Raw genomic sequence first — 27,620 nt, 5'->3', positions numbered from 1 at the left:
AAATTCACAGGACTGCTTTTTAAAAAAAATACTGGTAGTATTCTGCCTGATATCACAGGTTGTATGTGTGTGTTCACGCTAGTACTGGTGCTTTAACTCAGAAGCTCCTGTTCTTTTTCTTTCTTTCTTTTTTTTTTGGGGGGTCCGGTCGTGGGGCCTGAACTCTGGGCCTGGGCGCTGTCCCTCAGCTCTTCAGCTCAAGGCTAGTGCTCTACCTCTTGAGCCACAGCGCCACTTCCGGCTTTTTTTTTTCCTGCTTATGTGGTGTTGAGGAATTGAACCCAGGGCCTCATGCATGCAAGGCAAGCGCTCTACCACTAAGCCACCTTCCCAGTCCCTTGAAGGCTCTTAAGTCCTCTTTTGTTGCTAAACTTTTACTTCTGTCAGCCCACTAAAACTATTCACAGTACTAGTCTCCATATTGCAAAAGTTATTATCTCTTTTCAACTTACTTTTCAATAGTATGTCAGGTGGCTGGTAACCCCTTTCTCCTTGAAATGTCTTCTTTACTTGATTTCTAGAACACCTGTTTTTTTCTAGGAGAAAAACTAACTCCTTATCTCTTGATATTGGAGTGACCCATAGCTTAGTTCTTAAGACCTTTTAATCCTGCTTATTATTATTATTATTATTGTCAATTGTGGGGTTTGAACTCAGGCTGTCCCTGAGCCTCTTTGTGCTCAAGGATAGCTCTCTACTTTGAGTCACAGTGCCACTTTGTTTCTGAGTGAGTGGTTAATTGGAGCTAAGAGTCTCACAGGGGTGGCCGGGAAGGTGGCTCAGTGGTAGAGTGCTTGCCTTGCATGCCTGAGGCCCTGGGTTCGATTCCTCAGCACCACATAAGCAAAAAGAAAAAAAGCCGGAAGTGGCGCTGTGGCTCAAGTAGTAGAGCGCTAGCCTTGAGCTGAAGAGCTGAGGGACAGCGCCCAGGCCCAGAGTACAGGCCCCACAACCGGACCAAAAAAAAAGTCTCACAGGGACTTTCCTGCCTAGCCTAGCTTTGAACTGTGATCCTCAGATATCAGCCTGGTGAGTAGCTAGGATTATAGGCTGAGTCAGCAGTCGCCAGCCCTCATGTTCTGGGGATGCAGCCTAGGCCCTTGCCTAAGTCAGGTAAGTACTACACGGAGTATCCTAGCTTCACTTTTTTGCTTTGATGGTGGTGGTGGTGGTGGCTGTATGGGTATGGTTGGGGGATCCAATCCAGGGCCTTGTGCATACTTCCCTCCTGGTCTACTATCCTATTTCACCTCTAGTACTGCAGTAGACTCCCAGATGTTTGTTTTTTTTTTTGGGGGTCCAGTCGTGGGGCCTGAACTCTGGGCCTGGGCGCTGTCCCTCAGCTCTTCAGCTCAAGGCTAGTGCTCTACCACTGGAGCCACAGCACCACTTCTGGCTTTTTGCTTATGTGGTGCTGAGGAATCGAACCCAGGGCCTCATGCATGCAAAGTAAGCACTCTACCACTGAGCCACCTTCCCAGCCCCCAGATGGTTTTTTGACGTATGCCTTTGCTTCTACTATCTAATATCAACCATTAGCCACAATGATTTCTTAAATCAGATTAGTCATTTTTCTGGTGAAGAATACTAAGCACTGTTAATGTTCTAATAAAGTTTGCTCACTGGCTTTGTATTTGTTATGTGAATGTATTTCACATCCTAAGATGTGTTTACTATGTGCATATTCCCAACACATGAAAATAGTAACCCTAGCCTCTTCAATATACTTGACTTGAAAATATACCTCTCTGTATGTTTTCACTACTCCTGGGATGTCATGAAAAATTGTTGCAGTTCCTGGGCTCCTGGCTATGCCTACTCCAGTGACAGTGTCTGTCTGTAGAATACTGTCAGCAGAGATCATCCATATCCCAGGCTCACCTAGGAAAAGCAGGAGAAAGCACTTGGATCTAACCTTATTCAAACTCCAAATCTGTAGACCAAGACCATATTATTTTCAAGAACTCAGAGATCTCTTCCCAGCAAGAACATCCAACTTGTTAGTTTGCATCAGGACGACAAAAATCTACCTGCTGACATTCAGCATCATGAAAAGAGCTACTTTATTAGAAAATGTAACTGTTCCTAGGAAAAAAAACAGATCATGTAGAGGATTTAATTTTTTTTTTTTCCTGGTCCTGAGGCTTGGATTTAGGGCCTGAGCACTGTCCCTGGGCCTGTTTGGCTCAAAGCTAATGTTCTACCATTTGAGCCACAGTGCCACTTTGCTTTTTTTGTTGTTGTTGGTCATGGGGGCTGAACTCTGACCCTGGGCACTGTTGCTCTGCTCTTCAGCTGAAGGTTAGCCTACCACTTGAGCCACAGCGCCTCTTCAGGCTTTTTTCTGCTTTTGTGGTGCTGAGGAATGGAACCCAGGTTCTCATGCATGCGAGGCAAGCACTCTGCCACTGAGCCAACTTCCCAGCCCCACTTTTGGCTTTTTTGAGTAGTTTATTGGCGATAAGAGTCTCATGGGACTTTTTTACCCAGGCTGACTTCAAACTGTAATCCTCAGATCTCAGCCTCCTGAGTTGCTAGGATAACAGGTGTGAACCACCGACGCCCAGCTCAGGACAATTTTTTTTTTTTTTTGGTTGGTCATGGGGCTTGAACTCTGGGCCTGGGCACTGTCCCTCAGCTCTTCAGCTCAAGCCTAGTGCTCTACCACTTGAGCCACAGCACCACTTCAGGTTTTCTGGTGTTTTATTGGAGGTAAGAGTCTCACAGAGTTTCCTGCCAGGGTTGGCTTTGAACCGTGATCCTCATATCTCAGCCATCTGAGTAGCTAGGATTATAGGTGTGAGCCACTGAAGGCCCAGCTCAGGATAAATTTAATGATTAAGTTTCATAGAGACCCTGCTAAGTACGACTGTGTCTTGACTTATTGACTGTTCCTGGGAGGAAGTCAGTGACAGCTGGTGGGAAGATTTGTTCATTTTAGTTGAACTCAAGGTCACAAAGGAATGCCAAGGATGGGTTAGATTACTCAGCTACAGGATTACTGATCCTAACCTGTGGCCCTTTTGCTTCTTCATCCAAAATGATATGTATTTGGGATGTGCTCTCAAATTCCAGAATGGAAGACTCAGGGACCATCCTTGCTACTGTAAAGATGCTTCACTGATAAGAGATTTATTTATTTATTTATTTATTTATTTATTTTTTGGGTCCAGTCATGGGGTCTGAACTCTGGGCCTGGGCGCTGTCCCTCAGCTCTTCAGCTCAAGGCTAGCACTCTACTACTTGAGCCACAGCACCACTTCCGGCTTTTTTCTTTTTGCTTATGTGGTGCTGAGGAATCGAACCCAGGGCCTCGGGCATGCAAGGCAAGCGCTCTACCACTGAGCTACCTTCCCAGCCCCTGATAAGAGATTTATGATCATAGGAACTGCTGGTTAAGTAAGCTCATTGGCTCTGGAGTACACACAGCAGTAAGTGCGTTCAAGGGAACTATTCCAGGATTGGAGTAGTTGGCGGCTCAATAGTACAGCTCCCTGTGTATTCAAGTTCAAAATATGTAATTGATGTCAACCTTAAGTTAAAAAGTCAAGCATGAGGCCCTGAGTTCAAGACCTAGTACCAGCACACACTCATAAAACAAAAAGAGCGCAGAATGAAGGAGAAAGCACATCCTATATTATCTGCTTTATATAATAGTGGGACTATGTGCTCAGTAGTGATAAGTTAACTAGCTGACTTCTAATTGGCTGTGGAGACAAGTAGTCTAGTCACTAAACAGTTATCAGTTAACAGGACTAAGTACTTAAACACTCACAAGCATTGAGTGTTGCTCATCAAGGCCTAGATTTTAGATAATTTAGAAGAAAAATTCTCTTAAGGATTAGTTGCCTTTGAGTCCTTAAAACTATGAATTGTGGTTTTGAGAAGGGGAAAGTATACAGACCATGCTGGTTGACAAGGTGAGTACTGAAGCAGATGACATCCCCAACAAAGGTAAGATTGGTGTCTGGTTCAATGGCATGTTCTACAGCAACAGGGATGTAATCTGCCATGCCTGGATGTCTCCGGTCCCAGAGCCCAACGAGGGTCACCCCTTTGTTCACGGCTTGGGCCATGTAAGTATAATTCCTGTTTCCTGGTCCAATAAGCAGCAAGTCATCTCTGAAATTAGACATGAAAGGTAGATATTTCTGACAGGAATGGCTGAAGCTGTAGCTCAATGATAGGGTGCTTGGCTGGTATGTACAAGCCTACTGAGTTCCTCTGTACTGCAAAATAGATACAAACAAGAATGTCTGTAAAGAGAAAATAGATAGGAAACAGTACTGGGAAGATCCCAGTACATTTTTTGTTGTTGGTTGTGGGACTTGAACTCTGGGCCTGGGTGCTGTCCCTCAGCTCTTCAGCTCAAGGATAGTACTCTACCACTTGAGTCACAGCACCACTTCTGGTTTTCTGGTGGTTTATTGGAGATAAGAGTCTCACAGACTTTCCTGCCTGGGCTGGCTTTGAACTGTGATCCTCAGATCTCAGCCTCCTGAGTAGCAAGGATTATAGGCGCCTGGCTAACACAATTTTTTTTGAATCAGATAACCTTTACCATTTTGAGCCACAATGCCACTTGAGTTTTCTGGTGGATAATTGGAGTTTCACGTACTTGCCTGCCCCATCTGACTTCAAACCATGATACTAATATTTCAGCCTTCTGAGTAGCTAGGATGACAGGCATGAACCACAAGCCACCCTTGAGTGACTTGATTTTGTTTTTTTTGGTCAGTCTTGGGGCTTGAACTCAGGGCCTGGGCACTTTTCCTGAGCTTTTTTTGCTCAAGGCTAGCACTCTACCTCTTGAGCCATAGTGCCACTTCCTGCTTTTTCTGTGTATGTAGTACTGAGGAATCGAATCCAGAGCTTCATGCATGCTAAGCAAGCACTCTACCACTAAGCCACATTTGCAGCCTGAGGATCTCAGTTTAAAGCTAATTTTGGCAGGAATGTCTGTGAGACTTTAATTAATGAGCAAAAAGCTGGAAGAGGAGCTGTGGTTCAAGTGGTAAAACTCTGGCCTTGGGCAAAAAAGCTCAGGGACAGTGCCCAGACCTTGAATGTAAGCCTTAGTACCAACACACACACACACACACACACACACACACACACACACACACACACACACACACACACACACACACACACACACACACACACACACACACACACACACACACACACACACACACACACACACACACACACACACACACACACACACACACACACACGTGGTGCCATCATTATAGCTATACTGGGTATGGAGGTGGTATATAGTTGTACCACTCATCAGGAAGCTGAGGCAGGAAGAACACAAGTTCTAGGCCAATATGGACTACATAGTAAGTTTAAGACTGGCTTGTACTATATAGAAAGACTGTCACAAAAAAAAACAAAACAAAAGAAGTTGAGAGAATTCTTCAACAGAGAATAAGCAAGTATAGGCCGGGTCAGTATATTAATACATTAATATGTTCAGTAAGGCCACTCAGTTCTGAAGAAAACTGAGATTTCACCAGTAACACTAAAAACAATTTTTTTTTGAGACAGAACCTTGCTATGTATGTAGTCCAGGTTGGTCTTAGATTCATAGTCTTTCTGCATCTGCCTTTTAAGTTCTAGGATTACAGACATGTACCACCTGGTCCGCCCCATTTTTTTGTTTCAAAAGAAGAAATAAAGATTAGATTACAAGTTAGGAGTTTGAAAGAAATTTATTGAGGCCTCTAAATAATACTGGCCTAACTTGCAAGATTTCTATGACAGCGGAAACAGCATTTTTTTTACTTCCATACCTGTTCAGAGCCAGATAAAGCTGAGTATTGTGAGTGTGGAATTTTTCTCCAATGCTATTATAGAACTGAACAACGAAAGTGACAGACATGCCCAAGGGAAAGGCTGATAGGGTCCTTCCTTGGGTTGTATATAGTCTAGGGTAGCTGCTCATTCGGAGGTATGTCACTGGTGCTACCTGGGGGAGATAAATGTAGTACAGAGAAGGGTACATTGGAAAAGAACTCTTGGCATATTCTAAGATTTATAATCTGATAAATTGGAGTAGTATTCCTCTTCTGTAGAAGATAACATAGTGAAAAGATACAGCATAGGAATGTTTATTTACTTATTACTGGTACTAGCTACTTTTATGTATAGTCTTGGACCTTGAACTCAGGGTCTGAGTGCTGTCCCTAAGATTTTTTTCTCAAGGCTAACTTTCTACCACTAGAGCTATAGCTCCACTTCTGGCTTTTCCTGAGTAGTTTACTGGAGGTTAGAGTGTCATGGATTTTCCTGCCTGGACTGCCTTAGAAAAACAATCCTTAGATCTCAGCCTTCTGAGTAGCTAAGATTACAGATAAGCATGAGCCACTAGTGTCCCAGGAGCCTGGCTTTTTTTTTTTTTTTTTTTTTTTTTGGTCAGGGCTAATTTTTTGGGAGTGGTGGTGGCTTGAACTCTGGGCTTGGGCGCTGTCCCTGAGCTCCTCAGCTCAAGGCAAGTGCTCTACCACTTGAACCCCAGTGCCACTTCCAGTTTTCAGGTGGTTAATTGGAGATAAGTCTCATGAACTTTCCTGCCTCGACTGGCTTTGAACCATGATCCTCAGATCTCAACCTCCTGAGTAGCTAGGGTTATAGGCTGAGCCATCAGTGCCCCGCTAATCCTGGCTATTTTTAGAACTGGGAAGTAAAGAGAACCTGAAAGTTTTTGAAGAAAATAGTTGACTATCAGATTTACTATGGGCCTGGGTGCTGGTGGCTTTCTAGCTCTTAACAAAGGAAATGGGCTGGGAATGCAGCTTTGCAGTAGAGTGCTTGCCTACCATGCATGAAGCCCTGGGTTCAATTCCTCAGTACCACATAAACAGAAAAGGCCGGAAGTGGTGCTGTGGCTCAAGCGCTAGAGCGCTAGCCTTGAGCACAAAAGCTTAGGGACAGCATCCAAGCCCATAGTTCAAGCCCCAAGACTGGCAAAAAATAAATAAATAAATAAATTTGATCTGGAACAAGTGGATTACAAATACTAGCTACTCAGAAAGCTGAGATCTGAGGGTCCTGGCTCAAAAACAGTCTAGGAAGAAAAATCTGAGAGACTCTTACCACTACTTAATTAGCAAAATGCCAGAAGTAAGGTATGGCTCAAGTAATAGAGCACCAGCCAAGAGCCAAAAAGCCAAATGAGGGGCTGGGAAGGTGGCTCAGTGGTAGAGTACTTGTCTTGCATGCATGAGGCCCTGGGTTCGATTCCTCAGGACCACATAAGCAGAAAAAGCGGAAGTGGTGTTGTGGCTCAAGTGGTAGAGTGCTAGCCTTGAGCTGAAAACTCAGAGACAAGCGCCCACAGTTCAGACCACACGACGGAAAAGCAAACAAAAAACCCAAATGAGTGCATGAGGCCTCGAGATCAAACCCCAGTACCAGGATGAAAAACAAAACAAAACAAAATCCAAGCAACAGCAGCAAAACACAAAGGAAACCTGTCCCTTAAAAGCCATCTTATTCCTTTTTGAGTTGGTTGTGTATGTGTGTGTGTGTGTGCTAGTACTGGGGCTTAAACTCAAGGCCTGGATACTGTCCTTTAGCTATCTTGCTGAAGGCTGGCACACTACTACTTGAGCCACAGCTCCACCTCTGGCTTTTTTGGTGGTTAACTAGAGGTAAAACTTTCAAAGACTTTTCGACCTGGGCTAGCTTCTAACCTCGATCCTAAGATCTCAGCCTCCTGAGTAGCTAGCATTACAGATGTGAACTACTGGCACTCCTTTTAGTTTTATTTGTGCTGTATTGTAGTGTACTGGGGATCAGACCTTGTGCATGCTAGGCAATCAATCTATCACTGAGCTTTGTAACTCCAGCTTATTTTGTTTATTTATTGCTGGTTCTGGAGCTTGAAATCAGAGCCTTGGCACTGTCCTTGAGCTTCTTTTACTCAAAGCTAGTACCCTATCACTTGAGCCACAGTTCTACTTCTGGCTTTTTTAAAGTGATTTATTGGTAATAAGAGTCTCACAGACTTTCCTGCCAGGGTTGACTTCAAACATGATCCTCAGATCTCAGCCTCCTGAATAGCTGGGATTACAGGTGTGAGCCACTAGCACCCGGTATCCCTTTTATTTGAGTAGATCCCTCAACTTACCTGTACCCCAGTGATGGTTGTTTGGTTGACTCCAAAAGGTTCTATGGAAGTGACTTCCAACACAGCAGTACCTGCAATGGAACCAGCTTTCAGGAGTCCTTCACCATCCTCTTCAATGACAGATGAGTTAGGAAAGCACCTGAGAACTCGGGAACTCACAAAGGCAGCCCCTTCCCTAGGAAACAAATGGAGCAAGTAGAACTCTTTTGGGGGCTGGGAAGGTGGCTCAGTGGTAGAGTGCTTGTCTTGCATGCATTAGGTCCTGACTTCAAGCCCCAGGCCAGGCGAGGGAAAAAAAAAAAAGGAATAAGCAGTGCTTAGGCACTAGTGGCTCCTGCTGTGTAAGAGGCTTTTATCAGATTTTAGCAAGATAACAGGTGTGAGCCAACAGCTGCCTGGTTCTATTTGCAATTTTTTTTTCTGCCAGTACTGGGGCTTGAACTCTGGGCCTGGGCACTGCCCCTGAGCTTCTTTTGCTCAAGGCTAGCACTCCACCACTTGAGCCACAGCGCCTCTTCTGGCTTTTTCTGTTTATATGGTACTTCATGTATGTTAGACAAGCACTCTACCACTAAGCTACATTCCCAGCCCTCTATTTGTAATTTTTTTTTTTTTTTTTTGATCAGTCATGGGGCTTGAACTCTGAGCTTGGGCACTGTCCCTCAGCTCTTCAGCTCAAGGCGAGCGCTCTACCACTTGAGCTACAGCGCCACTTCCGGTTTTCTGGTGGTTTATTGGAGATAGGAGTCTCACTGTCTTTCCTGCCCGGGCTGGCTTTGAACCGCGATCCTCAGATCTCAGCCTCCTGAGTAGCTAGGATTACAGGCGTGAGCCACCAGCGCCCGGCTCTATTTGTAATTTTTAAAGAGACACTTCCAGTTAGAACTTTGCCCTTCCTTCTCCCTTTCCCTTACCTGTTGGTGTGGAGTTTGAGCTGAGAATTCATAGGCATTAGAATTTTCTCAGGTTGGCATTCTGGATAGAAAAGTTGGAGTTTTTCAAACACCTACAATAAAACAATGTTTTTCTCAGTTTAGAAAAGCCAGATTATGGCTTACTCACATGGACTTTAGTATAACTTGAAAATGATTAAATGCTAAATAAATGAAAACTATCAGGGATGGGCAATGTCCAGCCCTCAGACTATATAAAGCCAAGAAACCATTTGGTAGATGATGGGACACACACACACACACACACACATACTTTTCATTGACTTGGTGTGGTTCCTCCCCTATGATAATTTGGTCCTTAATGATGTTTTAAATATTCAAAAGGTTCCCCACTCCTGCTAATATAAGTCAACAATATTTCTGACTTCTAATTAGTCTAAAATCCTGATCAAAATGGAGCAAGGATTTTAAGAATATATAGGTATTCAGAATATATAACCTAATATTAGCCCCACTTTTGATGGAAGGATTGGTCATATGCTAAGTTTTACACTTACTATACCCTGTATGTCATTTAGGAGTGAAATATTGTATTTTCTAATTTTAGATCTAGTAATCTGAAATAGAAAGTTGGGATTTACAATATTAAATTATCAAATACCAGGCACATGCCTATAATCCTAGCTACTCAGGAGTCTGAGATCTAAAGATCACAGTTCAAAGCCAGACTGGACAGGAAAGTCCCTGTGAGAGTCTTATCTCCAATTAATCACCAGAAAACCAGAAGTGGTACAGTGACTCAAAGTGGTAGAGCACTAGTCCTGAGTAAAAAAGCTCAGGGACTGGAAGTGGTGCTGTAGCTCAAGTGGTAGAGTGCTTGCCTTGAGCTGAAGAGCTGAGGGACAGCACCCAGGCCCAGAGTTCAAGCCCCACGACCGACAAAAAAAAAAAAAAAGCTCAGGGACAGCACTTAGGACCTGAATTCAAGCCTCACAACTGACAAAAACAAATTATCAAGGGACATCATCCAGTTCTTTCACTTGCTAGTAAAGTGTCCTTTCCTCTTCCCTACAGTTAATTACAGAACCAAAACCAAAATAAAGGGAAGAGAGAAAAAGAAAAAAAAAAAAAGAAGTAGAAGAAAATCAGCCCCAGATTCAGAGCTAGGAAAATTAATTCGCCTCATAAAAATGGCAATTTGTCCTCTGAATTTTTTTCTTGTTGTTATTATTATTGTTATTTTCCTGGTTCTGGGCTTGGGCACTGTCCCTGGGCTCCTTTTGCTCAAGGAAAGTGATCTACCATTTGAGCTACAGAACCACTTCTGGATTTTTCTGTGATTTAATTGGAAATAAGGGATCTCAGGCTGGGAATGTGGCTTAGTGGTAGAGTGCTTGCCTAGCATGCAAGAAGCCCTGGGTTTGATATACAGGAAAAGCTGGAAGTGGCGCTGTGACTCAAATGGTAGAGTGCTAGCCTTGAGTAAAAGAAGCTCAAGACAGTGCCTGGGCCCTGAATTCAAGCCCCAGGACTGGTCAAAAGAGTCTCAAAGGCCTTTCCTGCCCAGTCTGGCTTTTTTTTTGGTCAGTTATAGGGCTTGAACTCTAGGCCTGGCACTGTCCCTCAGTTCTTCAGTTCAAGGTGAGCACTCTACCACTTGAGCCAGCACTACTTCTGATTTTCTGAGTGGTGTATTGGAGATAAGGGTCTCATGAACTTTCCTGCTCAGGCTGGCTGTGAATCTCGATCCTCAGATGTCAGCCCCTTGATTACAGGCATGAGTCACCCGTGCCTGGCCCCAGTCTGGCTTTGAACTGTCATCCTCAGATCTCAGCCTCCTGAATAGCTAGGATTACAGGTGCCTGGCTTCTTTTCTTTTGTTGGTACTAGTCCTGGAGCTTGAACTCAGGGACTGGGTACTGTCCCTGAAGTTTTTTGGCTCAAGACTAGCACTCTACCACTTGAGCCACAGTTCTATAGCTTTTTAGGTACTTTACTGGACATAAGAGTCACTGACTTTCTTGACCAGGCTGTATTTGAATTGTGATCCTCAGATCTCAGCCTCCTGAGTAGCTAGGATCACAAGTGTGAATCATTAGCACCTGGTATGTGTTCTGAATTCTAAAAGCAATTATCAACCATTGAGCTAAGTTTCAAGAATATATACAGTAACTGTTCATACACTTATGCTTTTCCCAAAGTTAGGATTGTATTTCATGCTACTGGTGAATATATCCAAATGGCTATATTATAATGTATTAAGAGAAGCTCAAAATAAATCCTTCCCATTATTCATAATGTAGTGTAGGAGGTGGAAGGAGAGCAAGAATAACACAGATCTAAGAACATAAACCCAGTCTTGGACTGCCTGCAGACTAAGCTCTTCATAGATGTTAGGAAAATGTGATTTTCTTCTCTTTGATATACAAGATTTGATGTTTGGGGCTGGGAAGGTGGTTCAATGACAGAGTGCTTGCCTTGCATGCATGAGGCCCTGGGTTCAATTCCTCAGCACCACATAAGCAGAAAAAGCTGGAAGTGGCGCTGTGGTTCAAGCGTTAGAGCGCTAGCCTTGAGCTGAAGAGCCGAGAGACAGCGCTCAGGCCCAGAGCTTACCAGAATCTGAACTTCATCAGATAGTTCTAACACGTTTCCCTCAAATTGCCCCAAGGAACTGTTAATGCAGTGAACTGTGACTTTAATACTGGTTCTGCCAGCTGCTTTTGTGTGGACAACCATGGCAAAATTATTCTCCACTGGAAGCTGCAGAAAAACCTAGATGGCAAAAGGACAGATTAAAAAATATTCATAAATAAACACTGTGGTTTTCCTTTTTTGTTGTACCAATAAGGAAAGATATGTTGTTGATAGCTATCTAGAACTTCCTTCCTTCCTTCCTTCCTTCCCTCCCTCCTTTCCTTTTCCTTTTCTTTTCCCCTTTCCTTTCCTTCCCCTTCCCCTCCCTATTTTTTCCCCTTCCCCTTCTTCTTCCCTTCCCTTTCTTTTTTCTGTGGTACTAGATATTGAACCCAAGGCCTCAAGTGTTCTACTCTTTTTTTGTCGGTCATGGGGCTTGAACTCTGGGCCTGGGCGCTGTCCCTCAGCTCTTCAGCTCAAGGCGATCGTACAGCGCCACTTCTGGTTGTCTGGTGGTTTATTGGAGATAGGAGTCTCACAGTCTCTCCTGCCCGGGCTGGCTTTGAACTGCAATCCTCAGATCTCAGCCTCCTGAGTAGCTAGGATTACAGGCGTGAGCCACCAGCGCCCGGCAAGTGTTCTACTCTTGAGCTATGTCATTAGCCCACTGTTTTGTTGTTGTTTTTGGTCATGGGGCTTGAACTCTGGGCCTGGGCTCTGTCACTCAGCTCTTCAGCTCAAGGCTAGTGCTCTACCACTTAAGCCACAGAGCCACTTCTGGTTTCCTGATGGTTAATTGGGCTTTCCTGCCAGGGCTGGCTTGAATTGCGATCCTCAGATCTCAGCCTCCTGAGTAGCCAGGATTACAGGTGTGAGCCACCAGCACCCGGCATAAAGTCCTTTTCATAGCCTATTTCTGCTTCTTCTCCTCTCATCTTTCCTGTCCTCTCTTCTTTTTTTCTTTCCTGTTGCCCATTTCATCAACCAATTACCCTATGCCTGGGCTTCGTGCTGGTGGCTCATGCCTATAATCCTAGCTACTCAGGAGGCTGAGATCTGAGGATCGTGGTTCAAAGCCAGCCCAGGCAGGAAACTCTGTGAGACTCTTATCTCCAATTAGGCACCAGGAAACTGGAAATGGCGCTGTTGCTCAAGTGGTAGAGTGCTTGCCTTGAACTGAAGAGCTCAGGGTCAGCGCCCAGGCCCAGAGTTCAAGCCCCATGACTGACAAAAAAAAAAAAAAGAAAGTCATATTGGGTATGTAATACCAAGTACTGGTATTACAGTAATGTATCACCATAACTAGCTCCATCATCCTTTTTGTTGATGTCAACTGCCCATCATGCAGTACAAACATGATTATGAATATTAAATTTTTGTTCAAACATGTTAAATATATAATTACATGCTACATAATTAAACATAAACAGATTAAAAATAATAGTGTCATCTGAGTGCTTGAATTTGGATTCTTCATATGATTTTCAAGTTTCCAGAGTTTGAACAAGAAAAAAAGAGATAAGTAATAATATTGTAAGGAAGGAGCCAAACAGTCTAAAACTTACAATAAAATAAAATAAACTTAATATCAAAATCCCTAAACTGATAGAATGAATCAATTCACACCTCTGAATGCCTGGGCACTAGATCCAACACATCTCTTTTGCTCATGGACCAATGGAATGTGAGCCCAGGGTTGGCATTGCTGAAGGAAAAGGGGGTCTGAGTACTGGTCACTCCCATGACATAAACGGGCATCTAAAAAGAAAAAAAAATATATGTATCTTCTGTTCACCTGTTATTATCAGAATGAGGAACTAGATCACAGCCACCATACTGACCTCAGTGGCTGTGATGAGTCGAGTTGCAGCTGCAAGGATCCTAACAGCCCGTAGCTGAACAACCTCAATTTGCACTTCATCCTGTTCATCAGGATAGAAAGGTTAGGCGAGGAAGGAGTTTCTCATGGCTAGACAGGGATACTTATGATAACCAGTTTGTTGTATTGTTTTCTGCATGTAACAACAACAAATATCAGCTGGGCATCAGTGCCTCATGCCTGTAATCCTAGCTACTCAGGAGGCTGGGATCTGAGGATCCCGGTTTCCCGGTTCAAAGCCAGCCCAGGCAGGAAAGTCTGTGAGATTCTTATTTATTATTATTTTTTGGTCGGTCGTGGGGCCTGAATTCTGGGACTGGGCACTGCCCTTCAGCTCTTCAGCTTGAGGCGAGCACTCTACCACTTGAGCCACAGCGCCACTTCCAGCTTTTTCTGCTTATGTGGTGCTGAGCAATCGAACCCAGGGCCTCATGCATGCAAGGCAAGCACTCTACCACTGAGCCACCTTCCTAGCCTGTCTGTGAGATTCTTAACTCCAATCAGAAGTGCTGCTGTGGCTCAAAGTGGTAGAGCATTAGCCTTGAACCTAAAATCTCAGGGACAGCACCCAGGCCCTGAGTTCAAGTCCAACAGCTGACACTCCTCACTTCTCAAATCTCTGAGAATATGAACCATGTCTTAAAACAATGCCAAATACTCTGTATTTTTCACTAAAGATAACATTTTCTATGTCTGGTTAAGAGAATACCAGGTGAAGGGGACAGAGAGAATATTTCTAGTCTGTGAATACCCTCCTTCTTGCCCTTTACAATGCCTCAATACAGATTCCTCAAAAGGAGTAGAGAGCTGGGCGATGGTGTCTCATACCTGTGATCCTAGCTACTTGGGAGGCTGAGAGCTGAGGATCATAGTTCAAAGCCAGCCTAGTTGAGAAAGTCTGTGAGCTTCTTATTTCCAATTAAACACAAAAAAGCCAGAAGTGGTACTGTGTTTCAACTGGTAGAGTGCTAGCCTTGAGCAAAAGAGCTTAGCGACAACAGGCCCCAGGAGTAGGCAAAAGAAAAAAAGAAAAGAAAAAAAAAAAGTAGAACAGAACACAGGAAAGAATGAATACCTGGGAAAACACAATCACTTTTCCAGTATCTTCATTTACTGTCTGGATGGTGCCATGGACCACAGCTGTACCAACTACCTTTCCTGTAACTTGCCCCCTCCTATTTACAGTGGCCACAGTCTGATTACTGATGGAGAAGTGAATGATAGATTGGGGCTGAGGACCACCTTCCGACATTACCTGGAATTTAAACATACCAGTAAGTGCCTGGGCTGTAGGTGAGGAGTTGTATCTCCTTTTCTTGAAGCAGCCTAATTTCTTAATTTTTCCTCATTTCCTTGAAGAGGATATCTCACAAAAACTCAAATGCATATAGAAGAAATAGAAGGGGCCTTAGTGATAGAGTGGTAGAATGTTGCCTAGCATGCATGAAGCCCTGGGTTCAATTCCTCAGTACCACATACACAGAAAAAGCATGAAGTGGGGCTGTTGCTCAAGGGGTAGAGTGCTAGCCCTGAGTAAAAGAAGCTCAGGGACAGTGCCCAGGCCCCAAGCTCAAGCCCCAGCAATGGAAGAAGAAGAAGAAGGAGGAGGAGGAGGAGGAGCAGGAGGAGGAGGAGGAAGAAGAGGAAGAGGAAGAGGAAGAGGAGGAGGAAGAGGAAGAGGAAGAGGAGGAGGAGGAATAGAAGTACTAAGTGGGTATCTTTATACCACAGACATCAGGGATCAGGGAAAATTACTGTTTTCATTATAATGTTTAGTTGTACTTGGCTGGGAGTACACAATAGGAGCACAATAGAAATAGGAGTGCTGTGTCTCAAAGGGAAACAGGTAAGTCTGATTTTTCTGTCTTTAAAATCAGTTGCATCATTGAGCCAAGCCTAGGTGAAACATACCTATAACCCCAGCACTTGGGAAACTAAGGCAGGAGGCTAATCAGAGGCCTGTTGGGCTGCAGAGTGAGACCCTGTCTCAGCAACAATACAACAACAAAACAAAATAACAATCAAAATATAAAACCACAGTTATGTATCTCAGTAATAGCAACAAAACAAGACAAAAGATTACCTGCATCATGTTAGTTGGAATCAGTGTCATCTTCTCTGGGACAAGTCTGAATGGAGGAAACACCTTGAAGGGGAAATCCAGAAGCAACAATAACTAATGACCCAACTTCATACTGAATGATTGAGAACTTATTCTAAGAAAAACTGAATTATGTGCAAAATTATGTGCAAAAGTTATACAAATATATTCACAAAATGACAGTTAAAATTATATTTATAATTAACTACCATAAAAAATAATAAAAATAGGCTGAGAATGTGGCTTAGTGGTAGAGTGCTTGCCTAGCATGTATGAAGCCCTGGGTTTGATTCCTCAGCACCACAGAAAAAGCCAGAAGTGGTACTGTGGCTCAGGTGGCAGTAGAGTGCTAGCCTTGAGCAAAAAGAAGCTCAGGGACAGTGACCAGGTCCTAAGTTCAAGCCCTAGGACTGGCAAAAAATAAAATAAAAAAATAAAAATAAAAGTAGAGAGAACAGTATAATTACTCTCAGGTGCATATCACTCAGCATTAACAAGTCTTGGGGCTTGAACTCAGGATCTAGGAGCTATCCCTGAAGTTAGTTTTTTTTTTTTTTTTGGTCGTGGGGCTTGAATTCTGGGCTTGGGCGCTGTCCCTCAGCTCTTTAGCTCAAGGCTAGCACTCTATCACTTGAGCCATAGCGCCACTTCTGGCTTTTTCTGTTTATGTGGTGTTGAGGAATCAAAGCCAGGGCCTCATGCATGTAAGGCAAGCACTCTACCACTCTACCACTCTGCCACTTAAACCACAACTACACTTCTGGCTTTTTTTTTTTTTTTCTGGTCCTGGGGCTTGAACTCAGGGCTTGGGTGCTGTCTAACCTCTTTGTGCTCAAGACTAGTGCTCTACCACTTGAGCCACAGTGCTACTTCAGGCTTTTTCTGAGACGTTTATTGAAGAGTCTCACAGACTTTTCTGTCCAGGCTGACTTCAAACTGTGATCCTCACATCTCAGCTTCCTGGGTAGCTAGGATTACAGGTATGAGCCACTAGCATCCAGCTCAATTCTGGCTTTTCTGGCTTTTTGATGGTTAATTAGAGATGAATCACACGGACTTTGCTGTCTATGCTGGCTTTGAACCTCAATCTTTGGATCTCAGCCTCTGAGCAGCTACACTTATAGGCATGTACCATCAGTGCCCAGCTAAACAACTCATTTTTTTTCAGCCAAGTGATTTTCAATTTATGCAAAGCAAACAACAAGGGATAAACAATGCTAAACAAAATAAAGTGCAAATTTTGGGTGAGATCACTCCCTTACTTCAATTTGCCGGGGAGCTGATGTGAATTTTCTTCCCATCTTGTCTCTGGCAATAGCTACAAGTGTGGTTTGCCCAACAGTGATGGCTCGAATAATATAATTTTCAGAGTATTCATCCTGTTCCTCCATTAGTCTGCAAAGACCATGTGTCTTAGGTGAGAAAGACTTGACTTTGAGAATGGACAGTGGTGCATCTTTCCAAGATGCCTAGCATTTTCTGTTCACTTTAACTCTGGCTAGGAGGGACTGCCAGAATCAAGATAAATTTCATAGTTATGGCAGAAAGTTCCCAATGGGCAAAAAACTTGTTCTGAGAAAGAAAATAAGGGCAAAATAAACACAGGGCAATATAAACACTGCAATTACCAAATTGTTCTGGAATTCTTATATTTCTCCTTTCTTTTTTTTTTTTTTTTGTCGGTCGTGGGGCTTGAACTCTGGGCCTGGGCGCTGTCCCTCAGCTCTTCAGCTCAAGGCGAGCGCTCTACCACTTGAGCTACAGCGCCACTTCCAGTTTTCTGGTGGTTTATTGGAGATAGGAGTCTCACCGTCTTTCCTGCCCGGGCTGGCTTTGAACCGCGATCCTCAGATCTCAGCCTCCTGAGTAGCTAGGATTACAGGCGTGAGCCACCAGCGCCCGGCTTATTTCTCCTTTCTTAGAGGAGGAAACAAATAGCTCTGTTTCCCAATAGATTTTTTTCTTTTCTTTTCTTTTCCCTCCCTCCCTTCCTTCCTTCCTTCCTTCCTTCTTTCCTTCCTTCCTTGCTTCCTTTCTCTTTCCCTCCTTCCCTTCTTTCTTTCTTTTTCTTTTTTGCTGGTCCTGGGGCTTAAACTTAAGGCCTGGACACTGTCCCTGAGCTTCTTTTGCTCAAGCTCAAGGCTGGCACTCTACCACTTGAGCCACAGTGCCACTTCCAGCTTTTTCTGTGTATGTGGTATTGAGGAATTGAGCCCAGGACTTCATGCATACTAGGCAAGCACTCTTTACTAAGCCACATTCCCAGCCCCCTGAATAGATTTTTTGTTTTGTTTTGTTTTGGGTCCGGTCGTGGGGCTTGAACTCTGGACCTGGGCGCTGTCCCTCAGCTCTTCAGCTCAAGGCTGGCGCTCTACCACTTGAGCCACAGTGCCACTTCCGGCTTTTTTCTTTTTGCTTATGTGGTGCTGAGGAATCAAACCCAGGGCCTCATGCATGCAAGGCAAGCGCTCTACCACTGAGCCACCTTCCTAGCCCCGCCTCAATAGATTTTTGAAGGCCCTCTCTCTCAAGCACCCCCAAAAGATACTATCCAAGAAGTTTCAGAAATATACTAATGACAAGACATTTAAAGACTTTGAACGGGTATTTTGTCTTGTTCTGAGACAGCAACTTGATATGTAGCTCTTCTTGAACTTGAACTCATGGTCCTCCTGCTTCAGCTTCCTGGGTGATAGAATTACAGGAGTGTATTATTACCACACTTAGCTTGAGTGGATGTTTCGTAGACAGCTAAATATGGGAAGAGAATATGAAGTGAAAGGTATGGAAAACAAGGATAGTAGAAAATTTGAAGCTGGGTGCCTGCCACGCTGACCCCAGTAGAGTCTGCTTAGCATGGGAAACCATCTATCAGACCATGATAGGGGCCTCGAGACCTATCTCTGAGTTTTGGGACTTCACCGAAGTCTACCTCAGAGAATGGGGCTTTACAGAAATCTATCTCCAAGTTTTGGGACTTCACCGAAGTCTACCTCGGAGAATAGGGCTTCTAAGAGGCCTACTCCTGGGAAAAGGCTGGAAAAACCCCTGGGAAAAGATGTGCTTCTGTCTTTCTTCTCCTCATAAGAGTGCCTATCAATCTTTTACTGTTTCTGCTGTTCATTGTACTTACTCATGTCAACGTTCCCTTATTCAAAGCTCTTTCTTAAGAGTGTTGACGACTCCAATATCTGATGAGTGTCTTAAAAATATGACTAACTCACCAGAGTTAAGTGCTACCCTGAAACCCCTCTTATGGAGGCTAGTAGACAAGTTATAAGTAAATATAAAAATATTGGAGGTTTCACAAAGTCACTCCAGCAGAAGGAATTGTAAGAAATTTACAAAAAGTTGTAGGCGCGGCTAGAACAGAAAGAATGTATGGCAATTGCTGAGATAACTACTTAGGAGAAAGAACTTCCTGGTACTCTCATTTACTAAGAGACTTGCTAGATCTAGGCCTCCGTAACCTTATAATTAAGGCCTCTATAGAAATAAGGTAATGGTGAGAAGGTGACAAACGTCGAAACCCATTATATTTCTTAGAGATAAGCCGGAAACAAGTGCCTTTCAGGCGACCAGCTGGTGACCACCTAAGAATGAAGCCCTGCAGCAAGATTGTGTAAACTTTTGCCCTTTCAGGCGACCAGCTGGTGACCATCCAAGAACGAAGCCTTGCAGCAAGATTGTGTAACCTTTTGCCCCTTTTCTTATGAAGACTTCTGTTATAAAAGTTTGTTATCCTCTGCATTAAATCGCACTCAGCATCCACTCCTAATGTGTGTGAGTTGTCTGTTTGCCATCTCCCCATCCTATTCCAGGTTCCTCCCCTAGGTATCCTCCGTCGTCCCGACAGAACCCGGTCCGCGGCAGGTGCCAGTGGTTCATTCCTGTAATCCTAGCTACTCAGGAGGCTGAGATCTAAGGATTAGAATTCAAAACCAGCCCAAGCAAGAAAGTCCATGAGACTCTTAGCTTCAATAAACCACCAAAAAGCCAGAAGAGGAGCTGTGGCTCCCGTGGTAGAGTGCTAGCTTTGAGTGAAAAAGCCCATGGACAGTGCCCAAGCCCTGAATTCAAGCCCTAGGACTGGCACAAAAAAATAATAATCTTGAATAACATAAAGGGAAACTGACTGAGGCACTAGGAGGAAGATTCTCATGATATTAAGCATAAGAGCAAAGAAGTATGAAAATGGTACTCACGTCAGGGTGACAATAGCAGAGGCCAGCTGGAGTTTGAGCTCCATGTTTCTGAAGTATTTATTTTGGAATGGGCGTTTGGAAGAGCCAAGAACCCTCACAGTCACTAACACAGTTTTACCAATCTCAACCTAGTGTTTGAAAAAAGCAACAGAAATAGATTATAGTAGAGGAGTCCTTTTTTTTTTTTTTTTTTTTTTTTGTCAGTCATGGGGCTTGAACTCTGGGACTGGGCACTGTCCCTGAGCTCTTCAGCTCAAGGTGAATACCCTACCACTTGAGCCACAGTGCCATTTCCAGGTCTGGTGGTTAGTTGGAGATAAGAGTCTCACAGAGAATTTCGTGCCTAGGCTGCCTTGAACTGTGATCCTCAGATCTCAGCCTCCTGTGTAGCTAGGATTACAGGTGTGAGCCACCAGCGCCAGGTGCTAAGGTTGTTTTTGTTTTATTTATTTTATTTATTTATTTTGTGTGTGTGTGTGTGTGAAGGTCCTGGGGCTTGAACTTGGGCATGGTATATAGCATGAGCTATATATTAAGTTGCTGTCTTAAGACAAAATAAAATACCTATTTAAAGTCTTTAAATGTTTTGTCATTACTACATTTTCTGAAAATTCTTGGGTAATATCTTTTGAGAGTACTTGAGACTAGAGGACTTTCAAAAACCTATTGAGAAACAGAGCTATTTGCTCAAAGCTAGTGCTCTACCACTTGAGCATATCTCCACCTGCTATTTTTGGTATTTAATTGGGGCTGAGTCTCAGAAGCTTTCCTGCCCAAGCTGGCTTTGAACCACAATCCACAGATATCAATCTCCTGAGTGCCTAGGATTACAGGTATGAGCCAATGGTGCCTAGCACTTAAAAAACAAACACTAACAACAAAAAAATCAGGGGCCAGGCACCGGTGGCTCACCCCTATAATCCTAGCTACTCAGGAGGCTGAGATCTGAGGATCACAGTTCAAAGCCAGCCTGGGCAGGAAAGTCTGCGAGACTCTTATCTCCAATAAACCACTAGAAAACCAGAAGTGGCAGTGTGGCTCAAGTGGTACAGTGCTCTCCTTGAGCTAATGAGCATAGGGACAGTGCCCAAGCCCAGAGTTCAAGCCCCATGATCAAAAAACCAACCAACCAAAACAAAACAACAACAACAAAAAAACAGGGTATTGCTGTGTAGCCCAGCCCAGTCTCCAAGTCATGAGCCTCCTGCCCCAGCCTACTGAGTTCTGATATTATGAGTCACTACTCCAGGCTTAAGTTTTTTTGTTTGTTTGTTTTTAGCTTTTATATTATGTATTTTACTATATGTCATCACCAGTGTATATACAACAGTTAACTTTGAGAAACAGAAATTCATGAAAATTCAGAGAGGTAGATGCTAAGGATTGACAAAAGTAGAAGTTTGTATATTATGCACATGTATTTTCTGGGATTTGAAGGGATTTGTACTTGAAGATGCCCCTGCCAGTGAGTCAGGATGAGCATTCTGCACAGTTTTGTTTGTCTGCAGGTGTCTTAGAAACCTTCACACAATTGAGCCCAGCCTCCATCTGTAGCTGCTGAACCATCTTGTTCATAGTGGCAACAATAGACAAGCCAGACAGGGCACAGGAGAGCCGGGCCAGAGCATTGGTGCGAGGGGCACCTTAGTTGTTGTTTTTGTTTTTGTTTTTTGGTCCAGTTGTGGGGCCTGAAATCTGGGCCTGAGCACTGTCCCTCAGCTCTTCAGCTCAAGACTAGTGCCCTACCACTTGAGCCACAGCGCCACTTCCGGCTTTTTTCTTTTTTGCTTATGTGGTGCTGAGGAATCGAACCCAGGGCCTCAGGCATGCAAGGCAAGCGCTCTACCACTGAGCCAACTTCCCAGCCCCACCTTAGTTGTTTTTTAACACTATTTGTCTTTACTTCTGTCATGTTCAATGTCAGATTTGTTGTTGTTGTTGTTGGTCATGGGGCTCCAACTCTGGGCTTAGGTGCTGTCCGTCAGCTCTTCAGCTCAAGGCTAGTGCTCTACCACTTGAGCCATAGTGCTACTTTAGGTTTTCTGGTGGTTAATTGGAGGTAATAGTCTCACGGACTTTCCTGACCGGGCTGGCTTTACAATCCTTAGATCTCAGCCTTCTGAGTAGCTAGGGTTATAGGTGTGAGCCACTGATACCTGGCAAGTCTGTACTTGCTAAAAGTTATAGTATATACACAGTATTTTAGCAGAGAGTACATTAAGAGATTTTTTTTTTTGGTGTGGGGCCTGAACTCTGGGCCTGGACGCTGTCCCTCAGTTCTTCAGTTCAAGGCTAGTGCTCTACCACTGGAGACACAGCACCACTTGAGCTACAGCACCACTTCTGGCTTTTTCTGCTTATGTGGTGCTAAGGAATAGAACCCAGGGCCTCATGCATGCAAGGTGAGCGCTCTACCACTGAGCCACATGGGTAAGGCCTTGGGTTGAATCAAAGATAGAAAGGTAGGCAGAAAGAAAGAGGGGGGAGTATGATGAGGACTAACATTTCTCACCTTATCAATCAGATCAAGCTCTAGCTCTTGTATGTCTGACACTCTGAGGTGAGCTGTTGCTGGACCTAAGAAAGCCAGGCACAGGTCATAGACTTCCAAGGTGAGAAATCCAGGATGTACTGGAACTAACTAAAAGGGAAAAGTATGGTAGCTGGGTAAAAATTAGCAAACATGTTCTAGACAAAATCATACCAAGTATTTCTTTTCTTTTCTTTCCTTTTTTTCTTTTTCTTTTTTTGTTGGTCATAGAACTTAAACTCTGGCCAGGGTGCTGTCCCTGAGCTCTTGAGCTCAAGGCAGGCACTCAACCACTTAAGCCATATTGTCACTTCCGGTTTTCTGGTGGTTAACTGGAGATAAGAGTCTCATAGACTACTTTCCTGCCCCGGCTGGCTTTGAACTACAATCCTCAGGAGGCTGAAATCTGAGGAACATGGTTTGAAGCCAGCTGGGACAGAAAGGTCCTTGTGGGACTCTTATCTCCAATGGACTACTAAAAAAAGCCGGAAGTAGTACTGTGGCTCAAGTGGTAGAGTGTTCACCTTAAGTAAAAGAAGCTCAGGGACTGTGCTCAAGCCCAGAGTTCAAGCCCCAGGACTGGTAAGATTTAAAAAATTAAAAAATAGTCAGGCATCAGTGGTTCATGCCTGTAATCCTAGCTACTCAGGAGGCTGAGATCTGAGGATCACGGTTCAAAGCCAGCCTGGGCAGGAAAGTCCATGAGCCTCTTATCTCAATTAACCACCAGAAAACCAAAGGGGCATGAGCCACCAAGTAGCGCGAGCCACCAGTGCCCAGCTTACAATGATCTTTGATCTGAGACTATCAATTAATTTTGCTGGGAATATTTCTACAACTCACCTGGACAGAACTTTCTGCTTCCATATAAATGATGGTGACAATATCCTGCTCACTGCTGTTGACTAAAAAATAACCAGATCCTTCCACAAGGCTAAATATTTCCTATGGAAAAAAATCAGACAAACAATATTCGATTCCCTTCCATTTGTAAATAACTTAAAGAAAATAGCTTCTACCTATATAAGAAGAATAGAGATTAAGCAATTAAGGTCATTAAAATAATTTTTTTTTTGGGGTCCGGTTGTGGGGCCTGAACTCTGGGCCTGGGCGCTGTCCCTCAGCTCTTCAGCTTAAGGCTAGCACTCTGCCACTTGAGCCACAGCGCCACTTCTGGCTTTTTTCTTATGTGGTGCTGAGGAATCGAACCCAGGGCCTTGAGCATGCAAGGCAAGCGCTCTACCACTGAGCCACCTTCCCAGCCCTCATTAAAAAATTTTTTAAAAACCCAGTATGAATACTGAAGCTATTTACTTGTAATATATATGTATTAATATATATGTATCAGATTTCAACATAACGTATAAGAGATCTTTCTAATTACTGTGCTATTAATTTTAATAACCTTTCCTCCAATATGATTCCATTTAACTAGACCCATAAAGCTTCTACCTTCACATCTGGGTGGTTGTAAATGGTGGCATTCTCTGGCAGTACAGCTACATCATCCACCAAGAGCAGCTCCACTGTTGCAGATCTGGGCAAGTTGCGAATTTCCTAGCAAATAACAATCACCACAAAAATGAATATGAACTTCTAATTCCTCAGATCAGAAAGAGAAAGGCTTGGTATTCATTCAAGTGCTAAAGATAACGGTTCATGCCTATAATCTACTCCAGAGGCTGACATCTCAGGACTGAGGTTTGACGCCAACCCAGACAGGAGAGTTTGTGAAACTTTTTTTTTTGTTGTTGGTCATGGGGCTTGAAACTCTGGGCTTGGGCGCTGTCCCTCAGCTCTTCAGCTCAAGGCAAGTGCACTACCACTTGAGCTACAGTACCACTTCTGGTTTCTGGTGGTTAACTGGAGATAAAAGTCTCATGGACTTTCTTGCCTGGGCTGGCTTTGAACTGCGATACTCAGATCTCAGCCTCCTTATCTTTTTTTTTTTTTTTGGTTGGTTGTGGGGCTTGAATTCTGGGCCTGGGCCCTGTCCCTTAGCTCTTCAGCTCAAGGCTAGAGCTCTACCACTTGAGCCACAGTGCCACTCTGTTTTTTTCTTTTTGCTTATGTGGTGCTGAGGAATCAAACCCAGGGCCTCATGCATGCAAGGAAAGCGCTCCACCACTGAGCCATCTTCCCAGCCCCTCAGCCTCCTTAGTAGCTAGGATTACAGGCATGAGCCACCAGCACCTGGATTCTCTGAGACTCTTATCTCCAATAAACCACCAGAAAACTGGAAGTGGTGCTATGGCTGAAGTGGTACTGTGATAGACTTGAGCTGAAGAGCTGAGGGACAGTGCCCAGGCCCAGAGTCCAAGCCCCATGCCCTACCCAAAAAAAAAAAAAAAAAAAAAAAAAAAAAGCCTTAAATATCACATACATGTATATTTCTTTTTTAAATTTTTTAAAATATTTTTTATTGTGAAAATACTGTACAGAGGGGTTATAATTACATGGGCAAGATAATGAGTACATTTCTTTTTTTTTTTTTGGGTCCGGTCGTGGGGCCTGAACTCTGGGCCTGGGCGCTGTCCCTCAGCTCTTCAGCTCAAGGCTAGCGCTCTACCACTATGAGCCACAGCGCCACTTCCGGCTTTTTTCTTTTTGCTTATGTGGTGCTGAGGAATCGAACCCAGGGCCTCGAGCATGCAAGGCAAGCGCTCTAACACTGAGCCACCTTCCCAGCCCAATGAGTACATTTCTTATCAAGCATTGTAACCTCCTCGTTTGTTTCCCCTTCCCATCCCTTCCCAGCCTCCCACCCAAGTATATTTCTTTTTGATATAGGGTTTTGCTATGTAGCTCAGGATGGGATCATAGGCATGTACAAGTACCCTGCTCTAATTTAAGATTTCTTTCTTATCCTTTTCTGCTGGTACTGGGGTATGAACTCAGGGCCTTGAGCTTGCTCAGCATGATTACTCTCTGTAGCATTATGACTTGAGTCATTCGTCCAGCCCAGGTTTTTGCTAGTTGAAGATGGAGTCTCCTAGACTTTTCTGCTCAGGCTGACCTCTTGAATAGCTACAGGATTACAGACAGAGCCACCAGCACCTGGCTGAATTTATGTTTCTTATAATCTCCATTCATTATCAGTTGGGTATGGTGGCACCTGCCTGCAAGCCTAGCAATCTGGAAGCTAAAGAAGGAGGATTCTGAGTTTGAGGCCAGCATGGGCTCATAGTAAGATCCTGTCTCAATCTCCCCCAAGTCCCCCATTTAAAAAAAAGATTACAGGGCTGGGAAGGTGGCTCAGTGGTAGAGCACTTGCCTTGCATGCATGAGGCCCTGGGTTCGATTCCTCAGCACCACATAAGCAAAAAGAAAAAAAATGGAAGTGGTGCTGTGGCTCAAGAGGTAGAGCGCTAGCCTTGAGCTGAAGAGCTGAGGGACAGCGCCCAGACCCAGAGTTCAGGCCCCACGACTGGACCCAAAAAAAAAAGATTACATTGTTTTTTCCACTCACCTTTGGGCTTTTTATCTCTGAATAACCCACAAAATTGACTCCAATGAGTACAGTCCCTTTTATTTGATGTACTTTAAGGATCTGATGACCTGGAAATATGCAGAAAGATACTCTTTGAGAAACAATACCATAGCCAGGCATTCTGGCTCAAGCCTGCAATCCCAGCACAAGGGAGTTGAAGACAAGACTGTGAGTTCCAAGTTCGCCTGAGCTATAGAGCATGATCCTGTTGTAGAGTGCTAACCTAACATGTCCAAGGCCCTAGTACAGCGAAAGAAAACAAACATATAGAGTATAAAAGTATCTCCAGAAAACCAAATTCTGCTCCAATTTTTTCCAAAATGCATTTTATTGTGAGATTAAAAACACCAATGGGGGTAAATATAAAAGAAACAAACTGGGCTTTTGTGTTGACCATTTTATTCTTTGTTGTTGTTGTTGGTCATGTGGCTTGAACTCTGGGCCTGGGCACTGTCCCTCAGCTCTGCAGCTCAAGGTGAGTGCTCTACCACTTGAGCTACAGTTCCACTTTCAGCTTTTTCTGCTTATGTGGTGCTGAGGAATGGAACCCAGGGCCTTATGCATGCAAGGCAAGCACTCTATCACTGAGCCACCTTCCCAGCCCCACCATTTTATTCTTATATGACTTTGAGCAACCAATCTACCTGCTGGGCATGGATGGCTCATTCCTGTGATTTAGCTACTCAGGAGGCAGAGCTCTGAGGAGAGCAATTCAAAGCCAGTCTGAGTGGGAAAGTCCATGAGACTCGTATCTCCAATTAACTAAAAAAACCCAGAAAGCTGGAAGTGGAGCTGGGGCTCAAGTGGTAGCATGCTAGCCTTAAATAAAAATTAAAAACAAACAAATAAAACAAAAACCTTAGGGACAGCGGCTCAGAACTAGCACCTCCCCCCAAAAAATCTAAAATTCTTTTCAACTGTGAAGGTCTAAAACAGGCTCAAAATAGTATATGAAGAAATTTTGTTCAGTTTACATATGTTAGTGACACAGGATAGTCCTTTGGGAAGGACCTTTTCTTCTTCTTCTTCTTCTTTTGGTTGGTTGTGGGGCTTGAAATCTGGGCCTGGACGCTGTCACTGAGCTCTTCAGCTCAAGGTGAGTGCTCTACCACTTGAGCCACAGAGCCACTTCTAGCTTTTTCTGTTTATGTGGTGCTGAGGAGTCGAGCCCTGGGACTCATGCATAGAAGACAAGCACTCTACCACTGAGCCACCTTCCCAGCCCAGCACCTTTTATTCTTCTAACCTGTTTTGTTGATGTAAATGTGGTGTCACCTATTAAAAAACGTTAAAGGGCTTATCTTTTTCTTTTTCTTTTTTTTTTTTTTTTGCCAGTCTTGGGGTTTTAACTCTGGGCCTGGGCACTGTCCTTGAGCTTCTTTTGCTCAAGGCTAGCACTCTACCACTTGAGTCACAGTGCCACTTCTTGCTTTTTCTGTTTATATGGTACCGAGGAATTGAACCCAGGGCTTCATGCATGCTAGGCAAGCACTCAGCCACTAAGCCACATTCCCAGCCCTATCTTCTTTTTTTTTTTGTCATCTGGCCTTGGGTCTTGAACTCAGGGCTTGTGCTCTGTCCTTGAACTCTTTTGCTCCAGGCTAGCATGCTACCACTTTGAACTAGAGGGCCACTTCTGGCTTTCTGGTGGTTGATTGGAGACAAGAGTCTCACTGACTTTCCTGCCTGGACTGGCTTCCAACTGCAATCCTCAGATCTCAGCCTCCTGAGTAGCTAGAATT

General features: G+C 44.0%; 1 protein-coding gene across 1 annotated transcript in view; it reads right to left on the bottom strand.

The window, feature by feature from the left end:
• Positions 1 to 27,620, bottom strand: part of LOC138809111 (nuclear pore membrane glycoprotein 210-like) — a 90,616-nt gene that overhangs the window by 9,938 nt on the left and 53,058 nt on the right. The window contains exons 18-33 of the mRNA XM_069995520.1: positions 25,858 to 25,946; positions 23,841 to 23,945; positions 23,232 to 23,333; positions 22,371 to 22,499; positions 19,859 to 19,986; positions 16,916 to 17,048; positions 15,636 to 15,698; positions 14,628 to 14,807; positions 13,515 to 13,595; positions 13,300 to 13,431; positions 11,653 to 11,811; positions 9,058 to 9,149; positions 8,144 to 8,318; positions 5,805 to 5,980; positions 3,905 to 4,122; positions 1,745 to 1,881 (exon numbers count right to left, since the gene is read on the bottom strand). Of these exons, the coding sequence (XP_069851621.1) occupies positions 1,745 to 1,881; positions 3,905 to 4,122; positions 5,805 to 5,980; positions 8,144 to 8,318; positions 9,058 to 9,149; positions 11,653 to 11,811; positions 13,300 to 13,431; positions 13,515 to 13,595; positions 14,628 to 14,807; positions 15,636 to 15,698; positions 16,916 to 17,048; positions 19,859 to 19,986; positions 22,371 to 22,499; positions 23,232 to 23,333; positions 23,841 to 23,945; positions 25,858 to 25,946 (2,099 nt within the window). The remainder of the gene's footprint in view (positions 1 to 1,744; positions 1,882 to 3,904; positions 4,123 to 5,804; positions 5,981 to 8,143; positions 8,319 to 9,057; positions 9,150 to 11,652; positions 11,812 to 13,299; positions 13,432 to 13,514; positions 13,596 to 14,627; positions 14,808 to 15,635; positions 15,699 to 16,915; positions 17,049 to 19,858; positions 19,987 to 22,370; positions 22,500 to 23,231; positions 23,334 to 23,840; positions 23,946 to 25,857; positions 25,947 to 27,620) is intronic.

Source organism: Dipodomys merriami, unplaced genomic scaffold (genome assembly GCF_024711535.1).
Source record: "Dipodomys merriami isolate MVZ:Mamm:240054 unplaced genomic scaffold, mDipMer1.0.p SCAF_485, whole genome shotgun sequence".
NCBI classification, from domain to species: Eukaryota; Metazoa; Chordata; class Mammalia; order Rodentia; family Heteromyidae; genus Dipodomys; species Dipodomys merriami.
The sequence above is the reverse complement of the archived record's forward strand: the minus strand, read 5'-3'. Positions and strand labels throughout refer to the sequence as shown.